A 20,723-nucleotide genomic window follows, 5' to 3' on the forward strand; every position below is an offset into this window, starting at 1 on the left:
AAAAGCAGCATTGTCACCATTTGTTTACAAATCAAATCATTCAAGGTAAAGAAAACAAACCCATCAAGTAATCATGTAACCAAAAGGAAAACAGAACAGATTAATACAATATACACATTGCACATATCTAATCTCAGTTGTGGTTTTTAAAGCAGCCTAGGTAGCTTTCCCCTCTGCCAGATACTATGAGGGCCCTGAGAAAAAAAAAAAAAAGTTATTTTTCCAGCAGACATGTGCAGAGCAGACTAAAAGTAGACCTGGAGGAGAGAAATTAACAAGAGAACATCTGAACTGAAGGTGTTTTATACCAAAGTTGTAGCTTATGTTTCTTTTCTACAGCTGCACAAAGCTACATCCTTTCCAAAGCTTCAGCATTTTTGTGTTTGTAATCAGTTAGGAACAAAAATCTTTAAACTCTCCTACTATAATCTAACCATTTGATGCCTTCTGAATTCTGCACATTGTCAAAAGTAATACAATCCCACTCAGCCCAAATTAACCTACCATTTTAACACTGCAGCTGGAAATTTGTAAGGACAGAAACAATCAATGGACTGATGTGCCAGAATTCCAGTCTTCTCCTCTTGGATGACAAAATGTGGAGGAATGACTGTGTCTCCTCAAACTTTCCACAAAGAAGTTCGTTTATTTCTTTGCCATTTGTTTTCTGAATGAAAACATCATATGTGCCACAGCCTGTGGCACATATGATGAAACTCAGGGAAAGTGCTGATCTATGATCTATTTACTAATACAATTCAGCAAACCAGTGCTCTGCTCAAATTTAACCTGAGAGTATCACAAAATTAGTCTCGGTGACCTTACAAACACTGCTTCCTTCAGGTTCATCCCTGGAAGTGTCAGGCTGAACAGCATTCCTGGGAGATGTGCTATCTTCTCAGCTATCTGAAGACCAAGATCAATTTACATGACCAAAATGAATCATTGTCTTCGCTGCCAAACACCAAAACAGACCATTTAACATGTCTCTAACTTCCCTCATTCTTGCTAATTGCCAAGGCTAAATGTAGCAAAGGTAAAGACAACAAATACAACACAGCCTGTTCAAGGGTTATTAAACAACACAAATTCTGAGCAGAAGTGGGATTTCCCAATCATCTTTAAACACCAGCCATCTCAAGGAAGATGGTGAGAAACCATTGCCTATCTCAAACACTTTTATAACCAGCATTGAAGTTGCATCCTATACCACCTTACAACACAAAACATCTTTATCCTGAGCAATATCCCAGTGGTACCTGAGGGAAGGTGCTTTTGCATCTGGAAGCCAAGGCTCCTACCTACAGTTTTGTAGATGGAAGTCTAAGGCACAGACTTAAACAACCTGTTCCAAGCCTCCCAAGAAGCCTGGGGTGGACCATGGAACTGACTTGCCTCTTTAGCTAGGAATATGAAGACACCACTGTGCTCCCTCCCATCAGACACCATGCACACCAGCCCCAAGCAGCTGAGATGAACTTGCCAACTTCATCCCAAACTTGTGGGAAAGCTCATGTCTTCCTCAAGAAGACAAAATACCAGAGATATCTGAGTACTCTGTCTCACAGAAAAAATATAATGTGTCCAGGAACAGTAACTTCTGCAAATTTAGGTGCTAGGGATGAAATTACTTTTTCAGAGTTGTCACCCACAAAGTAGTTTCTTTTTACCCTTCCTGACATCTGCTGTAAAAAAATAAAAACATAAGGGGGGACATAGCAGGCTTTAAATGCTAATATATTATATAAAAAATATCAAAACCAAACCACAAACCACTTGCTATTTGTGCAGTATTCTAGAATCAGAGGTCTTGTTTAGACAGATAAACCCAGAGGGTGATGACAAAGCCCTACAAAGAATGTCACCTTGACTTCAGACAGGTCCTTGACCTCTAAAAGAAAATAGGAAACCCCAAAAAACCAACAAAAATAAATCATTCTCAACAAAGTAAAACCACCTTTAATTAAATTCCTACATAAAACAACATTTCTATGCAGAACAACTGTTTAGTCAAAAAGTAAATATATATGTTTAATTCTCTTTCAAATGTCAACACGAATTGAGAGCTACCAGTGTTCCTTGGAGAACAAGCAGTAGTTAAAACCTCTCTTGCTGATGTTCAGAAACAGTATGTTACATCTTTTAACCAGCAGTTCCCTATTGCACGTAACAAATTTGCTCTCCATTTAAGCACCTAAAAGCCTGGTACCTCACTAAATAAATTAAAATAAATCCAGTTTCTTCAGCAACCATCTTCAACATATATATCCTGGTAAAGCAATGTTGCTGCAAGCTTTTAATAAATACACAGAGGAAAGATCAGAGACTTCACATTGGTGTTCTGTGGAATGATCTTTTCCCATAAACACTTGCTTTTCCAAACATTTGGGGTTTTTGGTATGTGTGCTCTAAAAATCACTATGTGTAGTATGTTTTATGAAAATGTCCCTTACTTAAGTCAGTACATTTGCAGGGAACAATGAATCCAAGACATGAATTTCAGTGTAAGGCTGTAAGGAGCTTCTTGCTGAACCTGAAACAAATGTGCCTCTCGAGGAGCTGAAGGCAAAGCCTCAGAGGCTGAGTGGGAGACCATTCCAATGAGGGATTCTCAGACATGTTTGGAATTGGCCTAACCTTTCTCTTTCTGAAGGGTTTCTTGTGTGTGTGCTGTGTCAGAGGAACAAAACTGTGCAACCCTGAACATCTGGATGCCGCATCATCCTCAAAGGTCTCCCCATCCTTCCCCACACCATACAGACATCTACTCTTCTTTCAGCAGCAGCATGAGACATGAAGCAGTTCCCTGCAGTACAGTGATACTGTGGTTGCTATTTACAGTAGAATTAATGCATCTGTGCCAGTAGGGCAGAGGTCATATGAAAAATATACACAATATGGTCACTTTTAGCCAGATTAGGATATAAAAAAAGAATTTACTCTTTAAGTCCCAACTTTAAACAAAGAACAGTTCTGTCAGAGGTCTTCAAACCTCCTGAGGATGTTAGAGTACATTACCCTAACGTATAAAAACAATTATTTACACCTCCATAAAGTACCAAAGAATTTTTAAAAATGCCTAGTAGCTCTCAGCGTGCAAAGTCAAAAAAAGATTATCTAGTCACTATTTGTAGAGACAGTCTTGAAATCAAGCATTCAGAAGCAGAGTGCAAAAGACTCAGGAATCATTTCAGCCCATTTCTTTTGTTCTTGTTTTCTTTTCTTGTTTTAAATCAGTCTTGTTGGTCCATACAACAGAGACCCTTTCAAAACACTTATCAAGGTAACCTTCAGCTTAGTGCAAATGCAGAAATCTTCTAGGATCTGTAATCTTTTCGAACAGTGTGAGCCATCCAGTTCACTTTAGTAGTCCAACTTTCCCGGAGTGCTTCGTCAAACTTTTGCTTAAACTGTTTTAGTGCTTCTTCCTCACTCTTCCCCAAGGCCAGAGAGTCCTAAGACAACAGGAAAACAAGTACTGTTAGGAATTTTAAAAAACACAGTTAAAGCCTCCTGCACATTTCAACACAAACCACATTTTGTTTTGAACTCTTTTTCACCTATTATTCATTGAGCAATACATCCGTGGTATTTTCTAGGTTTAAAGATCAAACTGAACAAGAATTAAGCAAATAATTTTCACATTTACAGGTCTGTGGTTGCACATGAGCCAAGATGTAAAACACCCCTAAGACGACTACATATAAGGTCACAGAATCAAAGAATTTTAAGGCAGGGACACCTCCCACTAAACCAGGCTGCTCAAGGCTTTATCCAACCTGGCTCAGAACACTGTCAGGGTTGGGTCATGGGTGCTGAACTCATCAGGGCACAGCTGAAAGGAAGAGTTTCCTTTGAGCGCTAGGACTGACTACAGACCTCGTTCTACAAAGCTGAAAGAGAAAGCTTTGAGGACCGTGTGGAAATTTTGACAAAAATGGCAAACAATTAAAATGCATTTATATTGGAAACAAAATTCACATCCTTGAAAAACACTAAGTCCTGCTGAGCTATAAATCTCACTTTACCTTGAGATACTGGATGTCCTTGACAGAGGTTAGCTCTGGAAGCCCTGCAGTTAGCATCAGTGCAAAGAGTGTAATAAATAGGTTTCCGTGCTTGCGCAGAATCAAGTATGCTTCCTCACAATACTGCCGGAACCTGCGTGGCCAACCCCACGGCACATGCAATGAAGACAACACATGAGAACGTCCATAGATGACAATACATGTAATGATTTCCAAAATTTGTTACCTGGTCTAACACATAGCTCATAGGAACACAGTAACAGAAAGGACAGACGCCTGCAGAACCTCCAATGCATTCTCACAACCATATCTCAAACCTCTCCAACAAGCCCTTAAAACATTGCTACCAAGGACCATAAGCTGTTCTGCAGAAACAACAAAAATGCCAGTGTTCCATTCCCCTTAAGAATTTGTTAGGTGAGAGGCCCTGATGATCCTTATAGACTGCACCTACCCAAAGCTCTACAGCAGACCCTCTACAGCAATCCAGCCTGTCTCTGTCAGGTCATTCCTTCCTTCAGACACAGGTCAAAATTGAACTGACCGCCAGATCTGGCTGGATTACATGGCTCTATGTGCCAAAGCAGCCAAGCAGGGCCAGAATGGGTTAGCACAACAAATGTGCACTGCTGGACAGGAAGGGCAGAAAGGAACCTGTTCCTAAGGCCAGTGCTTCATCTCGCTTGAACAGTCTGTGACATCCCTGCCTAGTGCCCAGTGCTGCTGAAGGCAAAAAGAGATGAGCCCAGCAGAACCTGCCACCTCCTGCTGTGGGAGATTGAAACAAACTGCATCCTCCCACTGCAGAGCTGCAGCTGCTGCTGCTGAACTCACCTGTAAGGACATTCTAGCTCAGGTGGAGCAGCAGATAGTACTATAAATGCATGTTAGCACACTTCCACACAAGTGAAAATGAGCAAACCAAACCCAGAGAGGTTCCTGGTGCGGTGGAAATTATCACCAGAGATCATCTCAGTTACAAAGAGATCAAAATAATACTCACCGACCAAATTTTTCAGTGTTCCCTGTTTTTCCTTGTTGAATAACATGAATGAAATCGTAGGTGAGTATGAAAGGTACCCGTTCCCTTTTAATTCCGAACTTGGACTTAAAGTTCCCAAGAATATGCCCAAAATCTATATGAAACAGCTAAAAAAAAAAAAAGACACAACACAACCAGAAGTGAAAATTGATTTCTCCAGTGGAATATGTCAATTCTCTAACATTTCTACAGGATGCTGGTACCAAGAACAGAGAACTCCTAGTGCAACTCTCCACAGCCCATACTTTCAGCCCTTTAGGAGATTTAGTTTTAAAACATTTCAAGATTTAAAGTCAGTCATAACATCCACACTTATGAGTAACAACAACAAGCACATCAGTGTGCAAAAGATATCTCAGGTTTAATCTGCTGTTGTCTTGTTGGCAGTATCAGTCAGAAAAATGAGCCGAAGGATGAGCCCATGAGGCTCAACATCATTGTATCCAAGGGCTTTTCTTCATAAAGACAGAGGCAAATCTAGCAGGACTAAGTTAACCTCAAGGAACTTGTGGCAGTTCCCCCATACTGAAATCAAAGACAAGGGCATCTCAGCTTTCTTCAAGTAGGTACAGACTTACAAGAATACTGCAAATGTCTACAAAACTCTCACTTGTATAACCCTTGCTAGTTTTCTAGGCAGAATAATTTCAATTAAATCAGACACTTTACAGCAGAAAGTCACATTGAACAGGAAAATATATTTCTAAGAGTTCCCCCAGGTTCTAGGTGCACAGCACTTTGCTGGTACTGGGTTTCATACTGACCATTTCTGCAGAGCTGAGCTGTGAAGACTCACTTCAGGGAAGCTAGAGTGCTCCAAACTGCAATTCATGTATTTTTTAGGATGGTCTTTTGCAAGATACTCTGACTACTTTTATTCAATGAAACTGAACCAGTAACAAGCCTTTTGGATGTTCTGAAAAAGCTCCACAGAACAGCCTCTCTTGATAGAGAACTGCTTACTGAGCAGGCTTTGGTCTGTCCTTCCACCAGCATTACATTTCCTTTCCTAGAAGTTCTCTTCAGGAACAGAGACATGTTCTAACCATGTATGCACTTAATTTCACTAAGACACAAAAGAAATTACAAGTTCTCAAGATAGTTCTTGTACACCAGAGATACCATAGTTAGTCTGCCTAAGAGAGGGATTTTTACCTGCCCATTTTTTCTGACCATGATGTTGTCACTGTGCCTGTCACCAATTCCCAACACATAAGTAGCTACACAGTAGCCAGCACAAGACAGAGTAAATTCTTCAATGGCTCGATCCAAGTCATCTCTGTAACCACAAAGACAAAGGATATTAGTGCACACAATTGGTAATTCATGCCATGTCTTGACCTCAAATAGGACATTTGCTTGTTTAAACCTGAAGTCCATTAGGATGCTATAAAACTAGACCTAAACTTGAGAAAAAGTACTGTAAAAGTAGCTATGGAGAACAGGCAATATGAAAGGCAACAACATTAAGACTCGAGACCTATATAGTTTTCTTGGGTTTGTTTGCCTAATGTAGTATAACTTACTCAACAACATGCACTCAAAATGCTGCAAAGGCCAAGTCATTGTTTCAATTCCAAGGGTGCCATGACCCTGAGTCAGAATTTGACATACTAGAAAAATAAATAGCAACAAACCTGCCAGAAGAGCCACACCTTCCTCAACGCAGAAAGAGAAACTGAGAGGAATTTTGTAGCTTATACTATAGCTGAGAGAATAACTGGAGAAATTACCCTAAGTTGTATTCCTTCAGCCAGTTCAAGAGTGCGTCCTTGTTGAAGGCAGCAGCAGCAGCAACATTGCTGCTATTTAACTGAATGTCAGCAATGGTTTCTGAACTAGAAACAGCCTCAATAAGGCCAGAGTGATCTCCAGTTGCTAAACAGCCATATGGCAATATCCTGAAACGAAACACAGAATCATGTTAAAGCTTAAAATAGCAAAATGTTTCTGTAGTGCATCAGTTTTTGGAGAAGGCTGAATACTCACACTCACGTGAACAGGAAACTCTGGAAGGCTAACATAGAGGAATTGCTTGCACAGTTCAAATACCAGCAATACATTTCAAATATGAATTTGCGCTATTACATACATATACGTAAACAAAAAACATTATAAGAAGCCTAAATTTTGCTTTTCCTCGAACTCAGTTGCTTGTAATTTTCGAGGACGACCCATAGAGGGAGCTCTGTGTTCGCATGTGTTCATTCCTGCCTGGGCAGACACTAACACTCCTGCTCATTCCAGATAAATCATCCCTCTAAATGGAAAAGAGGATCTTATCCTTCTCTCTCTTCTTCCTACTTCAACTGAAAATGCTAGAAATCCTTCTAAATATAAACATAAACAATGTTCTCGAACTCTTACTAAATTTTAGCATAGAAACCCAATGGAAATCAGGAACACATCTCTTAACTCGCTGGTATCCAAGATTTTTGTATTGTACTGAGCAGAAATATCTCCAACAATATCATGGCATTACAGTAAGACACAGTTAAAGATATGAATCAAGGAGAGATGTGTCTAAATAGATATGTGCATTTTTTCCCAATGTTTCTTCATTCCAGATGCTTAAAAGGCTAAACAGAATGCCAACTTCCCGTAAGATTGGGAGCTCAGTGTGTGCAATGGAAGCTTACAGAAAACTCTTCAAAGCCACTGCATCACAAGTTGAGGTGTCTACTCTCATGCCAGGCATCTCAGGTCAAGGATATTATCTCAGGTGTGGCCGTGGATCCATGGATAAGAGAATGGATGCCCACACAAATCTAACTGCAGTACACAAGCTATAGACTAGCAGTCACTAACTTACCAAGCTGCATAAAAAAGTTGCAGGACATATTAAAATTGATCCATGTGCAGATATATATACATACATACACATACATACATATATAAAAAAAAGAAAAGCACTGCTGGGGGAGCTGTCATTAGTAATTATATAAAAAACAGCTGTTAAGTTAAATTGCTACAAAGCAGAACCATATCTCGAACTGACACAGCCTATTATCCCAAGCCATGGAAGAAAAATAAATAAAATTCCACACAAAATTAATCACAACTTTTTGGCATAACAGCTATCAGGCAACTGAAGAGTTTCTCTACCTCAGGGGTAACACACAACTGTGGCAGCACAAGGAGCAGTAACTATATAATCGGGGATTCTTCTTTACGGGCAACAAACCGAACTGAAAACCAGATTTAACAGGGTATTTCAAGAACACACAACTTCAAAACAACAAAAGAAGTGCAGACTTGGAACCTTCTTCCCGTTTCTATTCTAATCTGTGTCCCAATTACAATCCAGTTCCCTGGCCCAGTGGGTCTCACAATGAACAGAAGGGTGTCTGAATTCCCCAGCACCAGTGTCCACGATACAAGGAAGCACTGCCCATCCTTATCACGACACGACAAATGTAAGCCAAATATTGCCAGGTTAAAGTGCACGCTGGCCTTCTTCCATGGCAGTTCAACCCACCCTACTTGCAGCTTAACTGGGCACATGGCCAACAACTTCCCCTTCAAAAGCAAGCAATGATGAAAGCCTTCAGCCCCTTGAGGACTGTGTGCTTACAACTGGAGGAAAAAACATCCTTGTCAGAGAGACAGTTTGACAGGAGTCAAGTTAGGGACAAATCCTCTGGGCCCTTTCCATCTCATCCTGGTCTTTCTGACTTCAACATCTGTCAGCAGGATATGCTCCTGCTTTTTAAAGCCAGTAAAAACCATGGACAGATCAATACCGCAATCCTGGGCAAGAGAGAAATTTTTCTCTTTGCTCATTTTAAATTGTTCTTTATTTCAAGAGTTTAATTCTCCAAAGCAGTATCTTTCCAAACACACACCAAATTCTGGTAATTTATCAACATGTTCTCTGTAACTTCAGGTCCAATAATTTAAAAATTATGATGTTCTTCAGAGTTGTAACAAACACATTTCTCAATATGAGTGTGAACTCTGAGTTCATTCACACACAGCCGTGTAACATCAGACCTCAAACGTGTCGAGGAGGTGAAAATGAAAACCCACTATAAATAGGCACTGAAACGAAAAAGCAGTTTGGAGAACACCAAGTGACCAAGTATTAAATGCTTTTATGACAATTTACCACAGCAAAGGTGATTCAAAATAGATCAAACTCCTCAAAGTTAGGATTTTCTGTTGCCCTGTTACGTTATTAGTTTCTCCCTTAACACAACTTCGATGCTGTAATACAGGTAAAGCAGCCAAAACACTTTCTGATGCAATGATTACCATCCTAAGAGGTAGAACACCACAGACTCCACGGAATCCTTGGGAAGACAGATGTTATGCTCCTCTGCTGTGACATGTATTTGGAACAGTTAAACACTGCCCACAGAAATAGTTGGATAAGTTACAGAATATACTATAAGGATGCCCATACACATGACTACACATTCAGAATTTTTTAAGGCCAATTAACTTGAGGAGTTAGAATTTTTCAGGGGGTTTGAACCCCTGAAAGTTTCATTTTGCCACTGTGCAGATATAGCCTCAATATTAATACCACTTAACTTACTAAGTTTGTTCCCTAACTGCCCATACTTAAAGAACAAGAAACAACTAGAGAGAAACTACCGGAAAAAAAAACAGAGGAAGCTTGGCTGCACATACTTATTAATGTCTTAGGCCAACTATTTCCTGCTCAGTGTTCCAGAATCACAGAATATTCAGAGTTGGAAGGGACCCATGAGGATCACCCAGTCCAACTCTAGGCCCTGCACAGGACATCCCCAGAATCACACTATGTATCTTAGAAATGAATGGGTGTAGGTGTTAACTAAAGTATAAGCTTTTCTGGCTTTTTCTTTTCTCTCTGCTGCTTGACTGATTGAGGTTTAAGGTAAACTAACCCTGAGCCAGACTCCTCTAAATGACTGAGTGGTGTTTGTGTGGGGTGATGGCCCCTGGGGCTAATGGCTGGCTCTGCACTGGGAACCAGATGCAACCTACACCTGAAGGTTTTTACTCAGCTGTCCACAGTCCACTCAGTGACAGTCCAGGATGAAGGACCCACTGGAGCACACTGTTTCATCCTCCTGCATACAAGAATCTCCTTTTTGACATGAACCTGCTGTGGCTGTGGTTCTCAGCCAGACTGCACACATGGGAACCCAGGCAACACAACACACTGTGTGTCAAAGAGTAGTTTACCCATGATACAAATTTAGCTGACAGTTAAACAAATAAACGTTTCTCCTTCTTCAGTTTTGGGGATCTCAAAATCAATATGTATTTGGTGTTCCCCTCTAGTGCTGTGAAATCCCATTGGGTATATCATGCTTGCTTTAGACACAGATTGAGCTAAGATTTCTTTTTAAATCACTACTAAATAACTGCCTGCAGATTGCAGTGCAATTATAAGGGAACTGATCCTATCCCAAACTCCTTGATGGCAGCGTATTGGTTGTCACTTGATCCATGCTTCACAGAAGCTGCACAATTTGCTTGTGGCAAAACATGATTGATGGGAAGAGAGAGGCAAACAGCAAGTGCTTCTGCTCTGACACTGGTGGCACAAATGAAAAGCTCTGCTTTTACCTGGATGGAGTCATCAGACCGTACTGTAATGGAGAAAAGCTGAAGAGTGCAAAATCCATTATGCATCCAACAGCTTCAGGGAAACTAAAGCCTCTAAGGACAACACAGGGCAAGAAGCTAAGACTCCACTCATTGAGGTGGATGGATGACACTATTTTTCAGGAAAGCAGGTCCATTTGACACTACTTTTCCACTCAAGACCAGGCCTCTGACCCAGGCAAAACAAAGCAAGACAGTGGGTCCTGACTCATGATCGTGGCAACAGAACTCACCACCACTGCTAAATCACACATTTTGGATTTGTCTGTTCTTGTGGGACATGTAGGCTATAAACATGGAGACCACAAAGTCTCACCTTCTTAGCTGTGTCTTCATGCTCCAGGCATTTGGAGTGCTGTTTTGTCCAATTCTGTTCCCAACTAAGGCCATTTCAGAGCCATCTCTTGGCAAGTGCCTGGTTAATCTCTCTTTGACAGACACAGACCTGTAACCCTGCCTCAATCCCAGAATTTTATTTCATAATGGTAACTATGAGAGGATGAATAGAAGGAAGATGCTCCCAGTTAAGCAAATAAATGGAAGAGGCCAAATATAGAACTTCAATTCTCACTAGGAACTTCCCCTTTCTACTTTTTTTCCTTCTCAGAGTTTTAAGAAAAAAATCTTAGACATCACAGCTACTTCTTGGTTTTTCTTTGTTGAGTTTAAAAAAAATGTCTTAGTCAGGAACAGCATATTTGATGACTCTAATCACTATTCCTGTTTGCTAGGCACAGTGTGTGGCCCAGGCTGGATCCACAAATTAAGCTTCTGGGAAGGCAGCAACCACAGAATGCCTCATCTGGGATTCCACAGCTGCCAGAGGTTGTCCTTGCCCCTAAATGCTGCATTGGTCTCCTCACAGTCTATTTATAAGGACATAAATTATCTAAAGTTTCCTCAAGTCAGTGTTCAACTTAACACCCACTTGGCCACCTCGTTGCAAACATACACTTCCAGAAAGAACTTGCAATTCACATTCCTACCTTTTACATAAGCAGCAGAAGCAACAAGTTTATAATTTCACTTATCTATGCTGATGTTATGTGCCTTATGTAGCTCCCACTATTATGCTTGAACCACAAAACATTTGAAATGAACTCAAAGAATCTTAATGAAGTATTTCAGGTAATATTTAAATAAGTACTTCTAGACTTGTTTATAAGTTTTTTTAAAAAGTGTTTATAAGGTTTTCTCACACTTAAAAATTAAACAGAGGATTATAGCTCTTGCACAGGCACACAAAAATGAATTTATGGCGTTGGTGTCTTCTTTAGGGTTACTTTTCCAAAAAGCAATTAGAATTTGAGAATTATGTTAGCTAAAACTGGTGCATAAATTTGGGTGGAAACATTCCCCATACACTAGAGGGTTGTATAATAACATTCAACAGTGTCTGATACTGTTTCACTTTGGAATACTCGTAGTATTCCTACAAAGAAGTCATGCTTACCTTAGCAAGCATATGAAGGTAAGAAAGCAGCTTTGCAAGAGACTTTGGAAGCTACAAAAATATTTCTGGCCTGAAAACTGTGTTCTGACATCCAAACAGTGTTTTATCAACAAACGAATGCAAAGTGGAACTTCAGAATGTACATTGAAATGTTCACAGCACTCTAAATCTCAGTGTAAGCAGAGATAAGAGGACTGCTCCAAGCAGGAAGGAGCTAAGGCAACTGCTTTCCATGGCCTGTTGGCTTTGGCTATGACAACTGAGACCTCTGGACATCCATACAGATGTTTAGAAAGAGGACAGTAGGGATACTTAAAAAAAGCTTTACTTCTAAAAGTAGATTCCCCATCCAAATGAACTAGCCCTCAAGAGATCCTTACCGGAGATCCAGACCAGCTTCTTTCCAAAGTATGTCCATCAAACGCAAGATCTGGAGCGTCAACATGTCCTGTCGGAGATCTGTAAGGAAAGGGTGAAACTGCTGCTTCAGTTTCTCAGTGTGTTGCATAAAAACCTCCTAATGTTTTCTTCTAAAAGTAGATTCCCCATCCAAATGAACTAGCCCTCAAGAGATCCTTACCGGAGATCCAGACCAGCTTCTTTCCAAAGTATGTCCATCAAACGCAAGATCTGGAGCGTCAACATGTCCTGTCGGAGATCTGTAAGGAAAGGGTGAAACTGCTGCTTCAGTTTCTCAGTGTGTTGCATAAAAACCTCCTAATGTTTTTAAGGCCTTCAGAAAAAGGTATCTAAAAATACTCATCAAGCCAAACAGTTAAAGTTGTATTAACCACAGTTACATCACCATGACTGGCCATGTCTGTACTTTGAAATTCTGTCAGAAGAAGGTGCTTAATTTGTTTACCAGTGTTAGAGTAATCCATGTTTATGTTATGGCAACAGAGAGAAACAGACCTTAAGTCCAAGTGTGGCAGTGAAGAAGGAAAAGGAAAAATTTTAAGTTTTCAGCATTGCTTACCATCACCATTTTTAAAAATGATACCCACAAGATCTCCTCCAAACATTTTGTTGTTATATACTATCCATAGAGGCTTCATTTTAGAATCCATATATCTACACTTCTCAACACTAGAAGAAAATACAACAAAAGTTTTAGTCAAATAAGAATAATTGAACTGAAAAGGTCTAAAAATGGTTCGAAACAAACAGAACACATAAACTTCCCATTTGGAAGTACTTAAATGCTCTCTCTGCTTTCATTTTGCTGCTATGCTACGAACACTTACCAAGCTATGAACATATCTGTTATAGATGGAATGTATTTGGTACTGTGAATGGCACACACATATCTAATGCTTAAACCAAACACCCTCATTTTCTGGAAAAAAATAGGTTTCTTTATATCCTTTCCCATCAATTTTTAGATTTTATATTCAGGTGCTACAAAAAGCTTTAATGGCTTTTGTGTTTATTGTTGTAAATAGAAGGAAGGAATGCAGTCTAGTTCACTGCTAGGCTTACATGTAACTACATTTAGCTATGGCAATGCATTGACATAAAGAGTATTGTTTCATGGTGAGTCATAAAAATCTTCTAACTTAACTGATATCTTAACCTTAGGAAGATTTCCAGCAGTTCCCCATGACAGCACAGCTGCTGAACAATGCAGCCAGAGGAAGTTCACACACTGTTTCTGCTTTACTGTTTCCATGCAAAAGCTACAGTGAAATTGTATTCACTCATTCATTACTTACTGCAGTTCTGAAAGTATAACAGAAGGATTCAGAGGAGACTGAAGGTCAGAAAGTGCTTCTCTGTAAGCATTTTGTTTCAAACACGTATGCATTGCATCTTTTCCTTTTGCTTTGCTTTGCTTCATGGCATTCAGCTTAATTAGACTATTTAAAGTCTTCATTTTATTAAGGGCTTCCACCTGAAAGAGATATTTCATCTTTGAGAGCTATTGCTCCGATTTGACGCATAATACAATGTAAAACCCCATTTCAAAACAAAACAAAGTATTAAATAATTTTACAACTTTTTAAAAATGGAAATAATAGATGGCAGTTAAATCACTCATGTTCCAGAAATACCATTTTCATAATTAACAGAGACAGTGATGGGATGAAAAGCTTTGAGTCATTTTTAAACTCATGACTTAACATTTCACAAAAAATTAATGAGGCATTTTAATGTATATCTTGACACAAATCCCTTCTTCAAAATACAATTTTAGTGCCCTATTTCAACAAATCACATAACATTGGTGCCTTCGTCCATACTGAGGTCAACAGAAACACCAACTGCTTTATACCTCTAAAAAAACCAGATACTGCTTGAGATGAGCTGTATTCACTGCACACCTTCAGTTAATTGCATCCAATATGACATGGCCATGTGAGCACTCGTAGGCAATTTCACAGAGCAGAGTTTTAAATGTTTGTCATTAAAATCCAGCTGAAGTCATGCATACAGCAAAAACTCTAATCAACTTCCAAATCCTAGCATCTCATCTAAGCAATACTTTCACCTTAAAAATGTCTAAAATGTCAAGGCAGTTATTTGTAATCATACAGGTGAATTCACACCCTTTTTTCCCCTTCTGTTTTGGAAGATTTTCTAACGATACATAAATTCTAAGAAAACCAGTGATGTAAATGTACATAATGCTGCCAGAGCAAAGCCCTTTGGTAACAAACCTGGAGACCACATGCAACAAATAGACTTTCTGTAAGCAACCTACTGTCCAAATAAAAATAGTCCTTGCAACAATCATCTGTGTTTGCAGCAGCCACAGTTAATGTGCTCAGCAATACAGATCTTTAGCTCTTTAGCAAACAGCATCAATGCAATAATTATGAAAGCTGATTTCTATAGAAGGAAGCTTTGGTCTAACTTACAAGGTGCTGAGTCAAAATTTACCCCTCCCACAGACATGAACCCTGTCAGGCAGGATGCTGTGGAAATTGTATGCAGTTTGATTATAAAACTGGGCAATGGAGACCTGCCAGGTCAGCCATCTGTCAAAACCAAAAGCTCTCTGCTTTTCCACTATTCTAGGAGCTGTACAAACATCAGTGACAAGGGAACAAAATGGAACCTGTGTTGTACAAACAGGAACTTTTTGAAGTATTTCTACTTTGAATTTCTTCCGTGTTTGCACAGTTGGGAATTTTTTTGCCCCTTCTTTGATTGTCCTGACATTTGCTTCCTGTAAAGTGCACAAAAACTTTACTGACCTTACGTCTATTGCTTAAAGCATTTCACCACCTAATCTTTTTATGATTTTGACAATGCTAACAAGCATACATATGTAAAAGCTGGTCTCTTCCACACCCTGTGAGCTGCAGCAATGAAGGGCACAAGAGAACATTCCTGTTCCATATGCCTCTCAAAGCACAGTCACAATGCAGACAAACACTACTCATCAGTTAGTCATCCACTTTGTGAGTAAGTCTTTGTGGCCTGATACAGTAAATACATTAGCTCCAGGGAGAGATCATTTTTCAAATATTTTTATGCTCCCCATCTAAATTAATTCAGTAAAAGTGTACTAGAGACTTCAAACTTGATTTGTGAGTGTCTCTTAATAATCTGCTCATACACTTACAAATGTTTTTAAAAGGAAACTGCTCAATGCTTATTATGGTATTTAAAAGCAAACACATCACTTCCTTTTTTCTTTCTCTCTCTTTTTTTTTTTTTTTTTAAATGGAACATCTCTATCAATACTAAAATGCGTATTTGGGTTGCTTCAACACCTCCATTTCCAGGGAGCACCACACTACATTATAACAATCCTGTTGTATTTGAATACATGCATGTGCTGAAGGTATCTCATACATCTCAGAACACCATAAAAGCAGGTCCCTACCTCTGAGGCCCCACAGTACTGGCTGCCTTCCATGCTCCATCATCCACTTAGCCTTTCTAATTCTGTGTCCCCTATGCTTCCTTCTCCTCACTCTCCAGCATGGACTTTGTCAAGGTAACCAATATGCCCCACAGAAGCAATGGAGTAAGTATTAGAGTTGCAGACTTGGCTAAGTCAAAACTGACAGAAGAAGGGAAGTCCATACCTGCTTAGCAAGCACTTTCATGTGAGCAACACTTCCTCGGCAGTAAGCTTCAAGTATCAAACCAAACTGCACTGAGACAGCAGGTATGTGCACCTCTGACCTGTAAGGAGAAAGGCTCCTCATCAGACCACAGCATTTACAGAGCTGAATTCAAGTCATTAAAAACAAAACAAAACAACTCTCACAAAAAACAAAGATGACTTCATGGTCATGTACAGCTTTATCCACACTTGTTATCCACAAAGCACTTCTGTGCTGGAGACACTGAGGACTGGCTAGTTTCAATGCACACCACTTGTTTCAAGGTCCAGGACTGCTCCAGAGACAGCAACATCAATGGTAAGAAGTACAGATGGAAAACCTGTTTCAGGACCCCCTTTTATTCAGAGTAGTACTGATGAGTCACAGAAGATGATACTGACAACCAGGGCTGATGTTAAACCACGTGCTCTCAAATCTTTGTAAGGGAAAAGCCCAAACTTGCCTGAGGAGGAACACTTTGAAACAAACTACTGAACCTTATACCTTATCCTCCAAAACATTTTCATGCAGAACTTGCTCTTTTTAGTTAGAAAAATTGAAATAAAATGTACTTTGAAAACAGAATCAACCTATAGTCCATTCTGTGAAGCTTCTACCATTCACAAAACAGCTCCTCAAAAGTAGCAGGACACATACAACTGGTTTTATTTTCTGTTAACTTACAACAATAATAGAAATTTTTCCCAACTGTGAAGTATAAATATTGTGCTTTTACTGCACACACAGCCAAAACAAACCCTAAAGGCATATACAAACCTAACTTATCAGGTAGTCAGAGCTGAATGCAGTTTGGAATACTTTCATCATAAGTTAGATAACAAACATATTTTTAATGATAGGTTTGCTCTGATCTATAAATGCCAAAGATAAAGAAACCTAAAGAGGACTTGTAGGACACTATGATAATGGCTCGTTTAGAAAAACTCTCAAGAAATCATATTTGAAAGTTCAATCAGGCTCAAAAGTTTCAGAAAGACAAAAGAAAAAACTCCTACCTCAGATGCCAGAACAACATCTGCCCTATTCTCCTATTGGCAAGAGCTCTTTCCAAGAGAAATCTGGAGAGTGCACAATCCAGGAAAGGTTCATACTTCAGAACTTGCACAAGTTGGAGAAGATACTGAGAGAGCTCTTCGTCACTAGAACGAGGTACATAAAAGTAGTTAATAACAGAGTACCTAGGTTAATGACACTCAAGCAATTCAGATGCACATGACAAATGCAACAATGACAGATTTGTTTCAATAGCAAGAGTGTTCCCCAATTTTTCAGTCACATGGAGAAGGACAATACACAACTTGGTGGAATTGCCAGATGGAAATAATTCCAGATGTAACAATTTGGTATTATTAGGACAGCCCAGAGCTAAACTGCTTGTGTGCATTTGAAAGGAGTCAAAATAATACTTTTTCTTTTTACCCCAAAAGTCTAGCCTTGACCATTAAAAAACATTAATCATTAAACTGTTCCCCACAGAGAATTCAGAATTCAAGGACAGGAAATAAGCAGTAAAGATAATATTACACAAATCTTGCCCTAGGTTACAGTGAAGAGCAAAATGCTATGCAATAAAGGAAGAACTGCAGAGAGCGAAGGCTACTGTGAAGAACAAACAAATCTGTAATTCATTATTGATTGTATGCTACAGCTTATATTTCTATTAAGTGATACAGCCAATCCCTGACACAGAGTGTGAGGTGGCTGGATATCAGGTTTTAAAGTATTTGACTACTGTAATAATTCTCCCTTTGTTATCAAAAAGTTCACACAGTATCTTGCCCTCCCTTTGTCCAAGAAAGGGATGAACACACAACCCTCTCTGGGACAAAGGTACCCTGGTGTTCTCTTTGCAACATGGAAAACAACCACCATTGAATACAAGATGTCAGAATGAGGTGGTTTTATTTGGCTGCTCATGTGCCTATCTAGAAATGAAACTGCTTTATTTGGCCATCTATTCATGGTAGACAATGTGTTTAACTCTTTCCTCTTCAGCTTATTTTTTCCCTGTAAACAAACAGAATGCAATTTTCCACCCCAGAAATCCTCATGTGCTGAAGTAATACAACATACTCACCTCATCTGCTTTAAACAACCCACTGCATATTCTCTGACATACTGGTCTGGGTAATTGAAATCCAACAGCTCTAAAGCTTCTCTGGGCAGCAGCTTGGGCCATATCTGCAGGAGAGCCTGAAGCTGTTTTAAAAAGATAACTATTAAGTAACAGGTAAAGTAACTATTTAAGAACTCAGATGGGTATAACTGCCCGTAAAAATACTCATACTAACAGAGGACGGTTACCAATGCTATGGGGAGTGGGTGGAAAGGAGATGAATAATTTGGGGTAACTGAGCCTACTTCTGATCAAAGAGGCCCAGTTTCTTACCCCTTAAAATGATCCAGATTGTATTTAGTCTGAAAACCTGACTGAAATACCTGTGAAAAACCTGCAAATACTGGTATGAACACATGCACTATTCATAAAGATATAAGGTAAAACTACAGGTATTTTTAAACACAGATGACATATTCCCACAGAAAAAATCCACTCAAAAATCTAATCAATCCATAGCCCATCCAAGGTCAATGATACCCAGGACTGCAGGCCCCAGCACTTACACAGTATGAACACTGGCACCAAAACTCTGAAAGAAACACTAACGTTGATCACATTCTTAACACACAAGACAGATACAGAACAAGGAGCAGCAGCTGTGCTTGTCAGACAGGCAGGAACAAACTTCAGAACAGAATTATCAGAATTTCTGTACAACCTGCTTTAGATCAGGTGCAGAACCAACAAAAATATAGAAATAATTTGTTTATACTGAATGACTGAAATGAATGGAGAACCTGAAATAGTCTGACAAGTCCAAGTGGCCCTACATGTCCCATGTATGAAGAAACAAGTTGTGAAAGTCATAGTGTGCATTTACTGTGCAGTTTATTTGCAGATCCAGACCTCCTCACTTTGCTGAGATCATCTCAGAGATTATTACAATGACAAAATGTTAAGTGACACAAGGTTAGAGGAAACAAGGTCTAAATAACCTATGAAACAGCCAAGAAAGTTCTCCAAATACCTACAGCTCTGTTCACTTTCTGCCTTGGAACTTTATCAAGAGAGAAATGCAGTCCAACCAGCTCCACATCCCAGGTGAGCCGCTCGCTACTCAGAAGTGCAGGTGAAAGGAGACACCAGCACTTGTTGCACTTGGACCAAAGAAAGCTTGCACCATGAAATGCCCTCACCTGCTTTGGCAGTACAAATACTGCAACCTACAGCTAGTACTATAAATATTTAATTTAATGAGAGGCAAATCATGAGTCCTGTTAATTTTGGAATTCATAAAACTGATGAGGCTGTTTTGCCTTACCTGAAAAGGTAAGTAATTGGGAGTACTTATGTGTCTACATACTATTTGGCATGTTCAGGGATAAGATCTCATTTTTCAGACAGACTATCCTTGCTGCCAAAACCAATATCACAAAATAAACCACACTATTGTCTATATATAAGCAAATATAAATACTACATTCCTTCCAGAATGTACACAGTAACAAGATGACCATGTATTTTTTCACCCATCTGTTTAAATAAAATGCTTTAGACAGATTTAATATCTAATACTCCCAAATTTAAAGGATTTTGAGCTGCCAGCTAATACCCATATTCCAAATAACTTTTCAGAACTCTGCTACCATGGGCAGCATTTCAAAGCCCTTAGCAATCAGAATGCCTTTTCCTTCATATATTTTACTGATAAAACAAGCACCTGCTTATATTTCCACAGTTTGTATTTCTTCCAGATAACTCTTGGTAATGAACAATAAGTTCAGAAGCACATAATGGAAATACAAATGAGCAAGGAACATGTGGGTTCTCCATTTTGTTAGTGGATGTTCATAACATGAACAATGAGCTAGGATGAAACTCCATTTAGTATAAGAAGTTCATAGGACATATACATCTAGCTGGTGGGAAGGATGTAGCAGAAAATAAACTCTAGGCTGGAGGCAAACTAAAATTCTGACTGAATGGATCATCACAAAAATCACATGATGAATAAACAGAAGATGAGTTTTCATGAAGTGGTTTCCTTTTCTTCCAACAACACCTAGCCTGGAACAGCTTAAGGTCAGAATACTAATGTAGAATATAAATTTGTACTATCAATCATAATTCTTCACAGCAAATGCTTTTTAGCTCTATTATTTTAAGATGGAGAAAAAGTTTAAAACTTTAAAAATGACACTCATGGAAAAAGACATAAATATTATATCTCAGTGCAACCATGTGGAAGAAGTTGAGAGCCATTTAAATATGAATTCTGTCAGGACAAGCAGATGACCAGAACAAGGTCTGGTCATCCATGGACCAGGTGCTGTGCTTGCTAACTTCGGGCAGACTTTTAGTTTGGCCCAAAATAATCTGTATACAATCAGACTAAAAAGTTTCAATACCAATCCAGAAATCTGTTATTTTATTACTTTTAAATCAGTCTGTCAAGCAG

At 39.2% G+C, this 20,723-nt stretch overlaps 1 protein-coding gene across 1 annotated transcript in view; it reads right to left on the reverse strand.

The window, feature by feature from the left end:
* Positions 1-1,939: 1,939 nt before the first annotated feature.
* Positions 1,940-20,723, reverse strand: part of PIK3CB (phosphatidylinositol-4,5-bisphosphate 3-kinase, catalytic subunit beta) — a 35,998-nt gene continuing 17,214 nt past the window's right edge. Inside the window, exons 12-22 of the mRNA XM_009074052.1 lie at positions 18,284-18,405; positions 17,202-17,345; positions 16,165-16,264; positions 13,840-14,018; positions 13,104-13,213; positions 12,705-12,783; positions 6,804-6,971; positions 6,226-6,349; positions 5,032-5,177; positions 4,029-4,161; positions 1,940-3,455 (exon numbers count right to left, since the gene is read on the reverse strand). Coding sequence (XP_009072300.1) covers positions 3,318-3,455; positions 4,029-4,161; positions 5,032-5,177; positions 6,226-6,349; positions 6,804-6,971; positions 12,705-12,783; positions 13,104-13,213; positions 13,840-14,018; positions 16,165-16,264; positions 17,202-17,345; positions 18,284-18,405 — 1,443 coding nt within the window. The 3' untranslated portion in view covers positions 1,940-3,317. The remainder of the gene's footprint in view (positions 3,456-4,028; positions 4,162-5,031; positions 5,178-6,225; positions 6,350-6,803; positions 6,972-12,704; positions 12,784-13,103; positions 13,214-13,839; positions 14,019-16,164; positions 16,265-17,201; positions 17,346-18,283; positions 18,406-20,723) is intronic.

This window comes from Acanthisitta chloris, unplaced genomic scaffold (genome assembly GCF_000695815.1).
Source record: "Acanthisitta chloris isolate BGI_N310 unplaced genomic scaffold, ASM69581v1 scaffold23554, whole genome shotgun sequence".
NCBI lineage: Eukaryota > Metazoa > Chordata > Aves > Passeriformes > Acanthisittidae > Acanthisitta > Acanthisitta chloris.